General features: G+C 32.2%; 1 protein-coding gene across 1 annotated transcript; it reads right to left on the reverse strand.

The window, feature by feature from the left end:
• Positions 1-6,943: 6,943 nt before the first annotated feature.
• Positions 6,944-12,012, reverse strand: LOC113398735 (acyl-CoA Delta(11) desaturase-like). The gene is made up of 4 exons (XM_064216922.1): positions 11,882-12,012; positions 8,531-8,736; positions 8,043-8,228; positions 6,944-7,214 (listed from the first exon to the last, which is right to left on the reverse strand). The coding sequence occupies exons 1-4, from the start codon at positions 12,002-12,004 to the stop codon at positions 6,944-6,946; spliced, it is 786 nt and encodes a 261-aa protein (XP_064072992.1). The 5' UTR covers positions 12,005-12,012.
• Positions 12,013-12,460: the final 448 nt, after the last annotated feature.

Consider the following 12,460-nt stretch of genomic DNA (forward strand, 5'->3'; position numbering starts at 1 on the left):
CGTATTACTATATGACCAATATGCGTAATTGAATTACGCGTCAAAAGATTTTGACATATAAATATAAACCAGACTTTCCGCATTTCTCAGATTATTTGTATTTTTTATGTTAATCTGATGTCATTTATTCCTTACTTATTGTGCAATAAAGTATAAAAATAATTTCATATTAAATATATGTAAACATACCATAAATAATGGTTTGAAATTTAACCGGAAAAGCGTATAAGGCGCACCAATAAATTGCACCTATGTGATATACAAATATCAAAAGAGCGTTTGTCCATTTAATATCATTTTTAAAACCTAAACGTTTTTCGAATGCCCTAAACATTTCACTTAAAGACAGACTTTGTGCATTCTTCGGTTTTTCCATCGTCACTATTCTAACAAAATATTTTGACTGGTCCTATTCCGCTGTGGACGTTTATAAGTAACTTGAATATTTCGTAACAGTAACCTAATACTTTCATGCCCTATACATGGGCTAATGAGTTTTACAAATAGGGTTCTATATAAATTGAAATTAATTATATTGGTATTATGGTATTTTATATTGTTTCGTGTTATATGTATTCATGTGCCATATGAAATAGGTATAAGATACTTGGTTGCTCAAAGTCCCACTAAGCCAATAAAGCTTTTTAAAGATCTATAAAACCCGTTTGGGTAGTTACCATCCACTAATCAAATATTCAGTCGACAAAAAGTATTACTGAGTATTGTTGTATTCCAAGTTGAAGAGTAATTGAGTTCTTGTAACTACAGACTCAAGGGACATAACATTATAGTTGTCAAAGTTTCGCATTGGCCATATAAGGAATGGTTATTATTTCTGATCGTAATTGTCACGATGTTGTGACCACTTAATATTCCGCCCGAAATCGAAGTCAGCCTACCTATTTCTTAAAAAACAGTAGCCTAATGGTCAAAAGATTGTCATAAGAAGTTCATACTCGGACAAGCATACTGAGTTTTCATGTGTTTAATTTGTCATTATAATTAATTTCATGCTCGGCGGTAAAGGAATTTCCAGATGGAACTTGCCACTGTAACCTTTCCTCAAAAGGTGAGGTTTGCTCTGACTGAAAAAAAAGAAGAATTTTATTTTTTGGTATTAAGTATACTCATTGTATTTTTAATACGTACACCTATTTTATATTTGTTCATCAAATTGGGCAAGCTTGAAGTTTAAATAATTGAAATTTTGATCAACGTTCTTTATCTTTAGTTCTGTTTAGTTAAACAATAATTTCTCTCAAACTGTCATCATTAATTTCAAAATAGAAAGAAGACACGGGTTGTTTAACTGGAAAATGGAACTGGTTTTGGTGGAATATTAATCATTCCGTATTTCCCTATTTGACTATATGTATATATATTGTCAATGTAAAAAAACGTCTGTATCGTAATAGCCTCGCCGAATGTTGGTCAAAGAAGTGAAAGAAGTTTGCCATTTGAAAAAATCGTCGAATTTACAATACGACAAAACAAATAATATTGAATAAAGAAAATATAAATTGTACAGATATTTTATAACTAATGCAATCTAAATACATAAAATGAAAATATATATATGTATATTTTTAATTGAAATGTGAGCTAACTTTTAATTAATTATTTAATTTTTGAAAAATAAATAAATTTTATAGATATTACTTTCCGTTTTCTAAAACATAGATCAAATATGCAGAACCATTACAATTTTATTTTATATTTTATTATATATTCCTTGTTAAAATTGTATTCAATATGACGTTCTATGTTTCCAAATCTGAATCAATTTTTTTGACAAAAACAGTAAATTTACACATTTATTTTTGTATTAGTATTTACTAGCTGACCCGACGAACTCTGTTCCGCCTTAGCGTCAATAAATAAGCAGACTTTTGATTTTATTCAATTCAAGTCTTTATTAGGAAACATAAATACAATAAAAATAAAGTATTTTAATGATTTTTTATTGTTCATGTATTTTCTCTTCAGTTAAGCACCTTGTGATACACGACATTTTTCATTTTATTATCAGGCGCAAGTACAAACAGCGCAGATGGTCTTCCGATGGTCTGCCACATATAGTTGACCATTTGAAAAACATTGATTTTCCAGATTCGGACCACAAACTTTCACCGATTAGCCTTGTGATAACCTACCTGCCGGGAACCGTATTCCCTTGCTATCGTCGTTGAAAATTCTTCGATGAAGCATTCCAAGTGTAATAACGCGGCATCTCCGAGTATAGGAAAGTTCTTGCAAACGGATCCCTTTGGCAGATCGCAACTACCTCTATGATAGACTATTATTTATCAAAGGTAGCACATGTACCTAATCATTAATAAAACATGAGCATACTTTGTTTTAAATTGTTATAAAACAATTATAGGCCCTTATATTAATATATGATAATAGTTTATTTTGTTAGTACAACTAACATAAAGTTGTATTAACCTTCTAAATAAAAAGGTTGCCTAAGAGTTTATATTCAGTAATAAAACGCACGTGATACACGGCCTCCTTCGCTATTAGACTGCAAACGAATCTTTATAATTTTATTATACACTACCACCGGTTCGGAAAAGGAAACATCTTCACCTGAGAAGAACCAGCGGAAGAAACTCAGCGGATCTTTTTTTATGTCAATCTAATTAAATACATATATTGAATATGAATAGAAATAGCCTCCTGGCTATTTCTATTCCTGTGTGTTCCCAAGGTGTGGTATCAATCATAAACACACTAAATGTAATATATAATAAAATCATTAATATTTTTCCGTACATACTGTTACATTAAAAAATATTTTTTATAATTTTAACTTTTTTTTAAATTGTCAAAAAGTCACAAAAGTGTCAATTTGCTAAAATCCTGGCCGTTACCGTTACCCCTTTTACTACAGTTCGTTCACAGTTATTTTACCTCCGACATCTATCAAAAAGGCTGCGCGTTAGATTGGCATTACTGACTGTCTAATTGTTCAGAGCTCCTCGAGTTAAATGATAAATTCAGCGATTAATTAAATTTAATTATGCCAAAAAGAATTCGGAGTAGTGGAAGAAAGATCGTGCTAGCTGTGCGTGAATTTTGTGAAAAGGAAGAAGCTAGTAAAGGTCCTGTAATTCGGTTTTAAACGGGTAGCTGCCATGACAGGTATGTAAAATAATGTTACCTGCTATTACACATTTCCTGTATGTTGAAAAATAATTCTCTACTTCAGTGAAATGTTATAATTTAAGATTAATGATAATTACATAAAATTACAATTTTTTCAAATAAATAGATTTGTACCAATACGGGTCATAGTATTATTCACCTTCCATCCACGGCACACACTATATGTAGTAAAAGTATTTTCTAAGTGCGTACAAGTGAAATCGTTAATTTAATAGTAAAAGTTACCTTTATGTGTGAGTATAAATTAAATGTTGTAAGTTTATTAATTAAGGTTTTTTAAATTTCAGGTTTGTCTGAGAAAATCATCAGCACCATTACTAAAGAAGGTGAAATTGTTGCTTCCACGTCTCGAAAAATCTCTATACCGAGGTAAAGACACATTTAATAAAAAGTAATACAGAGATAGACGATATTGATAGAAATAAAATACACGAAATGTACGCAGTCAGGAAAGAGGTTCCAACTTTAACAAAACTTTTAGCAGAGTTAAAGATCGAATTGACTTAAAACGTAGAAGATGAAATTAAAAAAAAATATTACCCAAGTAAACAATGGCTCGGATACTGAGTCTGATAGCACTTCTGATTATTCGTTCTCTTCTGATGATGCCCATTTAGATCATTCTTATTATAAATAAAAACTTGATCAATGCGTACTTGTTTTTATTTATTACCAAAAAACAATTATATAGTTAGAATATATGAGAATTGGTATATATATATATATATATATATATATATGTATAATATATATATATATATATATATATATATGTATAACACACCACGCCACGCCTACATCTGTATACGGGTTAAAAATATAATTCTCCATTTAGCTCAGGTAGAAGTAAATACGTATTTTATTTGAAGGACAGCTTCATGTCATTCTGCCACTACCACCAAATATTCCGTCATCACGATTTCCTAATTTTATACAAAGGATTTTTAGAGACTAGCTATAGCAACACATCGCACACGCTAGCCAACTTAATAGCCAGAGGTAAAATAACTGTGAACGGACTATATTTAATTTACAACATGGTGGCAGCGGTTTTATTAAATATTAATAAATAATGTTTAAAATGCACTAAATTTAATATTTTATCATTATTTGTTGGTTTGCAATATTCAAAATGGAACACGCGCGAAGTTCATCTTAGTTAAATATGGACGGAGTCGGCGGTCCCGTCTGCCGGGCTGAGGCGTGGAAAAAATGGAAGCAGCAATTTTTATTATTTTTGAAAGCTTCAGGAGTCCATGCTGAGTCAATGACTGTTCAAGCTAATTTATTGATAAATTTAATAGGCTCAGACGGATTTGATTTGTTCAAGAACAAGATCGCGATGATGTCAGTGTATTATTAAAAAAGCTTGATAGCTATTTTGGCATTAAATCAAATATCACATTGATGAGATACAAATTTTTCTCAAGAAAACAAAAAATTGGTGAGTCAATTCAAGAGTATGTTACAGCGCTGTGCCTTTTAAGTAAAAATTGTGAATTTTTGACATTAGAAGAAGATTTGATTAAAGATCGAATTGTATGCGGTATTCATCAAATTATTGTCAGGGATTGTTTACTGAGATGTGATGAGTTAAATTTAGATAAAGCGATAAAGATTTGTGAGGCAGAAGAAGCATCCAAAGAAAGTGAACGTCAAATGAGTAGCAAGAGTGGTGTCGGGGGTACCGCGTACGTCGATAGCGTCAAAATGAGAGATATCAGCCAAGGTGTAGTACCGGATTAGAGGGCTCAAGCGCGGATTAGTAAGACTACTAGCGTTTCAGTTCCAGGACGTCAAAATATTAATGCGGGTATAAGTCCAAGGTGTGGTTATACACAATGTGGTATAAACGGCGAGTGTCCGGCACGACATCTTTGGTGTTTTTCATGCGGTAATCAAGGACACGTTGTTCGTATGTGTATAAATAATACTTCAGAGGACTGCAGTCAGGCTCTTATTTCTGTAAGCGAAAAGGAAAATTTTAAGTTGGATACAGGACTTGATTATAACGTAATGCCTTATCGTAGATTTAAAGAGTTAGGTTTTAATGATAATGTTATAATTAAAAAATAAATACCTTTAGTGGCATATACACGTACCAAGATAACAATAAAAGGAATTTGTTTTCTGTCTTGGTCATATAAAAATGTGACATATAGATTAAAATTTGCGATAGCTGGCCTGGAGTGTAATAGTGTACTGGGTCAAAAATCATGTGAGATTTTAGGCTTAGTTAAACGTATACGAACAATTGAAATATCGAATTATAATGATGTTTTTGAAGGATTACGATGTTTACCGGGGAAATATCATATAGTTGTTGATCAATGTTTCATCTGTCATATAGGCAGCTAATATTCTTAAGGATAAGTAATGTAGCTAACATTATGCGAACTACTGAGTTTCTTCGTATAAGTGGACTTATAGGAACTCTAGATTGATCACGATCTAGAATACGATTGAAACGGCTATTTTAACCGGTTTATGAAAGCACTTCTATCGTTAAAAACTTTGATATTCAAGGCCTTTACGTCAAGACGAGACCGGAAAAGTTTTCAGCTGATTTCAATTTGATAGGTAGTTTAATGTTAATATACTCTTTCATTTGAATAAGTCATCTTTTTAATTGATTATCTTATTACGTGTATCAGTTAAGATAGACTAAAATTGATAGTGTTGTGTAAGGTTATTGTTTATTACATACTAATATAATACCTACTTACAGCAGTTACTACATTATTACAATTTATAAGTGGATTCTATCCGACAGACAGGACCGTGAAGCAGTTATTATCTAGCAATTATGTTAATGTGTCAAATTATATAGAAAATTGATAAGTTATTTTTGCTATTATCATTTAACAGGCCTGCTCTGCGTTCATACGCCTCCACATTCCTGCAATGCGGGACGTTGAATACACATCAGACATATTTTTATATCGCATTCGCAAGTTTCTATAAGATGGATTGTTTTAAAGCGACGCAAAAAAAAAAAATAATTAGAATTCAGAAGCGTTTGCCCTAAGTTTGTACCTGAAATGTTTCGGTTATTTACTTGTTTCAACCACTAGACCATCACGGCTCTACCGTCATACATTTTTTAAAACAGAATGTATGTATATCAGATTATGTCAAAGCAAAAATTCAACGTGAAAATTTAAATTGTGGTAATTGTCTCATAGATTGTTATGCCGCTGGCCTTGCAAACACTGCTTAGTAGAGAAATAAAGTTTTAAAAGCATAAACGCGAACAACGTGGGCAGCTAATAAAAGTTTTTGTCCCCAGACAGCTGTTATGAAATGTTTGTAGGAGAGTGGAGACGCAACGTTTTATAGCTATTTTAAAGACGGGCAAAGTCAAGTTGAGTTTTTATCACATAACTTTATTAAAAATGTACGTTATTTAATTTATTAATTTGTATGTATGTATGTTTACATATGGATCTACAATATTTAGTAAGGAATAAAACGACTATAAGAACTTCAAACATAAAACTGAAAAGTAATGTATTCGTTTGGAGTGTAAACAATATTTTGTGTTTCCATATGTTTTGTGAAAATTAAACGACTTGAAATTGTTTTAAATACATATTTATTTTCACATAAATTAATATCATATTATAATAACGTATTGTTTATAAAATACATAATGTATTTCACATCAGAGTTTCTAACTTATGAATTATTTCTTTCGAATTAGAATATATTTTTAAAGCTAATTTATTTATAATGACAAAAACCTATATTTATTTAATTTCCAGCTAAAAATTTATTCGGATGCATTAACCGGTATCGGAAAATGTATGGGAGATCCATCGCCTGATCGCTGTGCTATGGAGTTGATCATCGTTGGAGTAGCTTGTCGTAAGTCATAAGCCCAGCCGATTTTTTCGAAACAATCAATTATCAACGTTCCAAAATTAAAAGCATCAAAATGCTCAGCGGCTTTGTAGTCGAAGGGAAATGCGTGGTGGTAATTATGCCAACCTTCGCCGAGTGTGCAAGTGGCTACGAACCGGTTTTCTCTTGGTATGATATTTCTGAAAAATAATTTATTGGTGTCACAACATTTGCTTGGTAGTAGGGCTTTGTGCAAGCCCGTCTGGGTGGGTACCACCCACTCATCAGATATTCTACCGCCAAACACCAGTACTCAGAATTGTTGTGTTCCGGTTCAAAGGGTGAGTGAGCCAGTGTAACTACAGGCACAAGGGACATAGCATCTTAGTTCCCACGTTTGGTCGCGCGTCGGTGATGTAAGGAATGGTTAATATTTCTCAGCGCTATTGTCTAAAGGCGGTGTTGACCACTTACCATCAGGTGGCCTATATGCTCGTCCACCAACCTATACCATAAAAAGGTAAATTTGACGAATCACGGCTCCACCTGTATTAGTGGCGTGGTATGTAGATGAGCATTTAAATAGATAATTGACATAGTTATATTAAATACTGCATTTATATTAATGAATGCGGTTTATTTCACCTATTGGTCGTTTCGGTGGAATCCTGTGTGGAAATTTTGCATTGGACCGATAAACAGTTTATGTTCGACGTGGTTTTAATACACAGAAATTTAATTTTCTAAGAAATATTTCGCAAGTATGAGTAGTAGCAGATCGGAATATGAGAGTGAGAAAACCTATGTTTGCACAGATACTTGTGCACTGCATTACCTTCAGTAAAATTGACTCGTCTTTCTTGAGATAGGCAGACGTAGCCAAATTCGCTAAGGATGGATAATATACAATGTTATTTTGATATTAAATAACCCTATTTATGTAACTGGTTCACACTCGAATTTGACCTGCACATTAACAAGAGAGTTAATTAGAAGCCTATTATACTAATGAGGTTCAAATTACTTACTTGTTATAAGGCCTGTTACCATACGCATGTGCGAGGCTGTTCACTGTGAGTTCACTGTGGAACATGCTTAAGAAACGGATGAACCATTGCCAGGCTATAGCACATCGCCATGTTTCACCTAATAAGTGAACGTTGACGTACAACGGTAGCAAGTAGCAAAACGCCAGTTTGAAGTATGTAAAGTATCTGAAATAATGTAAAATGATTAAATAAGCTTGAAGTGTCTAATCAATCAAGACATTGGTGCTGTAAGAATATTAATCATTCCTTACATCACACTAATGCGTCGCCAACCATGTTCCTAGTGTCTCCAGGTACACTGGCTCCCTAACCCTTCAAAACGGAACACATCTATAATAAGTATTGCTGTTTGGCGGTAGAACATCTGATGAGTGGGTGGTGCCTACCGAGAAGAGCTTGCACAAGTCCCTTCCACCAAATTAAAAGCGGTTAATACCCTAATATTAATATATAAAATGATTTCTTACTTGTTATAAAATCGGAGCATCGAGTCGTCAGTAATGTCGCTCATATCCATTTGTTTTCCTCGCGTCAATACGTGGCTATTTTTTTTCATCATCAGCCATCCAATGTGAGAGAAGAACAAGCCGCGATTAGAATCGTGCGGGTCGGCCTCTGTATCGCTGTACTTATGGTGTACACGGTGATCGCGTACCCATTGTTCCAGGGAATTCTAAGAAAATTAATTAGTCCCATATTACTTTGTATATTATTTTGTACACGCTAGGGAAAGAACCGAGATGGTTGAGTTGTTAGAATACGTGTAATTGAGCTGATGATAGCGATTTTAAAGCCCGACGGTCGACAAGCATCTCGGATATCTCATATGTACAATTTGTGTTTATAATTCATCTTATGTATGTTGATAAAAGGAATCATCAAAATAAAACCTGTATGTGTTAGAAACCTGTAAATATGTCACATGCGCATATACCAGCCCGCATTGGAACAGTATGGTAAATTTTGCTACTATCTTCTCCTCAAAAAACAGGAGATGAGGCCTTAACCCAGCAGTGATATTTAGAGGTCTAACCTAAGTAAACTTAGGTAACTTTAATATAATTGTACACTCCAAGTTTGCTATTAAAAATCTATTCTTGTAACCTTACAGTTTTAGGGAGTTTATGATTATAAATATTTGTCATTGATATATGATTTGACATCCATAAAGCTAATGAGAACAATCAGTGCGCTCGTTGAAAGTTCGTAAAATTACTTATAAGTTAAATGAACTATAATTATTGGTAGAATTGCTGATGCGGTGGTTTACAATTTCGCAATGTGCCGTTACACTGTACAAAGGCAATATCAAATAAGAGAATATAAAATGAGACTGTATTTCACTGGATGTTAATTAAAGGCGGTCTCAAAATACGGAAATTGGACTAAATTCTGTTGGTCTGTTTAATATCTACTAAAACACAGAACGTTTTCATTTGATTGCAATATTCAATTACTATTTCACAGTAGTTGTGTTGATTGTACGAACAGGTAAATTTCGTACAAAACCAACCTCCAATTTCCACACATTGATGTAAAAATTTCCATAAATCCTTTTTTAGTAGCTTTGCGAAAGGAGCAACGAATTTGAAGCAATCAGACCTTTAGTTGAGCAGATTTAGTAATGAGTATATTTTGTTGAGTTATTTATATTTTGTTTTAGTTGTATATTACGCTTTTATAGATATATGGATTTGTATCATAATAACTATAAGGTTTAAAAACCACAATGTTATAAAATGAATATGGTACACGTATGAATTAGAAACGAATTTAGTAAGAATTTCGGTAACGAAATTAGTACGAATGAGAAAAACAAAGTGAATTCATATAGAATCACACAGCAGGGTCTATTGATTTGTAACGTACTTTATTTTTGCACAGTGGCGTGGCTGGCAGCAACATTATAGTGGACTAATCTCCATACTGACTCCTTAGTAGTGAGGAGGCCTTGTTATAAACTCGAATATTTCATTAAATGTTACACTTTAAATTTAATAAATAGCAAAAAGAAAATCAAAATATTTGTTCAAGTAGATAGAAGATATTTGAGAAAAAATTGTACTGGGGTTATTTATTATAGCAGTAGATCACACAAATGTGATTTTTAAAATTTTTATTTGTCTGTTTGTCTGTCTGTTTATCTGTTCGTTCGTTACCGCTCATCTCGGAAACAGCTATACCGCTTTTTTGTTTTATTAAAATCGGTTCACAAATAATTAAAAAAAAAATACATCAAAATATTTATTGCTAAAATGTCCTCAAGTTCATTTGGTTGAAACTTTGGTTAACTATAGTCTGTAAAACGGTTATAATTGACAGTTAATGTGAACACAAAGTTAAAAAAAACTGCTAATATCAAAGAATAATGTACGTTGAGCTTTTAGCAATGTAGTCGATCATATGAAATAGGGTTTAACTTATACTGGTCATTTTTGGTCACGGCCCAGTCAATACAAGCCGCGCCATACTCATACTCAGTTCGAAAAAAAGTCGGCGCTGTCTGTAGTTTTGAATGACTGCAAGCGTGTGGACGCATATTACAATAATATTTCAAACGCTCGCGGTTACAATACTATTTTTAAAAACCAATGTATTAAGTCTTCGTAAAATATTTAATAAGATAGGTTAATACGATTTTATCGTAAAAAATATATTTTAGCTACATATTTTAGGCATATATAATATATAAATTATTATTCTATAATTTAGGTTAAACTTTTGTGTCTTAGTTTGTTCGTTAATTTGGTTGTTGTGTGTTATATTTAAAAATATTTTATATATAAGTAAGTATTACTGCCGATTATTGGGATAGATAAGTAGCCTTAATTAATAAATATTTTGTGTGTTAAAAATCTTCGCTAACAATAATGAGTTTTGCCTTATAAAATATTATTTTATTTGAATAGTAAAATATATTATAGGTTAGGTTACATTTATAATAAAAAAACCTTATTACTTTGCTTGAATATATATTATAGAATATGTTAAGTTTTCGTTTAATAGTTAGTTTGGTTGCCATGTGTTATACTGAAAATCTTTTATGGAAGTAGATATTATTTTCGTTAACACATGTGACGATAATATTTACAATATCTGCGATACCACAGACAGATACACAGATACACAGACACGTTAAACTTATATACCCACTCTTTTTGCATCGAGGGTCAAAAAATATTACTGGGCGTATCTATTAACGCAATTGATCACATTCATATGATTTTTATAATTTTGGTCTGTTTATCTATTCGTTTATTACCGCTAATCCCGGAATTGGCATAACCGATTTGGACGCGTTTTCACAAATACTTGGTAATAATTGCAGTTAGACAAATACTTATAGGCAACTACAATGCCACGACAGACTCAACGATACACAGATATATCAACCATATAATACTCCTACATTTGAGGCTTAAAATAACGCGAATGGAGTCGCGGGCACCAGCTAGTCTATAAATATAAAGATCAATTAAAAAAGTTAAGCTAAAAAAATAATGTAAATATTTTGATTCTTTGTTTGAACGAGGTAATCCCGGGATCTGGATTCGGTTGATTTGAAGAAATATTATTGACCCTTTATTAAGACTATATAAAAGTATATAAGCATACAAAACTATATACGCTACAACTCAAGGAGGTCTAGCTATAACGTTTAATGCAACAATAAGGTTTTAGTTATTACTATTTGTTGACATTTTATAAAAGTGCCTCTTGTGCATCTTTCTTAAATGTGATTCAACTTTATGTTTACTGGTGTACAATATAGAATATTTTGATTTGATTTAAAATTTGTAATGAATAGCGGTACGTACCTGACCTGCGCTTGCAAATCCAATAAGTAAAAACAGTTTGAGAGGAAGTTTTGCTTTATATGCTTTGTGTGTCCATAATCTGTGAGCTCCGCCCGTGATACCAAATCCGGTATAAATATACATTACTAAAGCTGTAATGCATAATTTCAAGTTGTAGTAAAAAATATTTTCTTGGCTACACTTTATACTGACAATTTTTATTTGACAAAATATTTGAAAGCAAACAGTATAACATTTTAACAACTATAAAACCGAGGACCATTCGGGAATTATACCTTCTCTAACAAAATAGTTACATTTTGGCTAGGGAGGATATAGTTAACATTTGATTGCATATATGCATTATATCAAAATTAACATAACACAAAACTAAATCTGGAAATCTTGGAATCTGTGGGCGTATTACCATATGACCAATGGGCGTAATTGAATTACGCGTCAAAAGATTTTAACATATAAATATAAACCAGTCTTTCCGCATTTCTCAGTTTATTTGTGTTTTTTTTGTTAATCTGATGTCATTTATTACTTACTTATTGTGCAATAAAGTATAAAAATAACTTAACATTAAATATATGA

Source organism: Vanessa tameamea, chromosome 14 (assembly GCF_037043105.1).
Source record: "Vanessa tameamea isolate UH-Manoa-2023 chromosome 14, ilVanTame1 primary haplotype, whole genome shotgun sequence".
Classification (NCBI taxonomy): Eukaryota; Metazoa; Arthropoda; class Insecta; order Lepidoptera; family Nymphalidae; genus Vanessa; species Vanessa tameamea.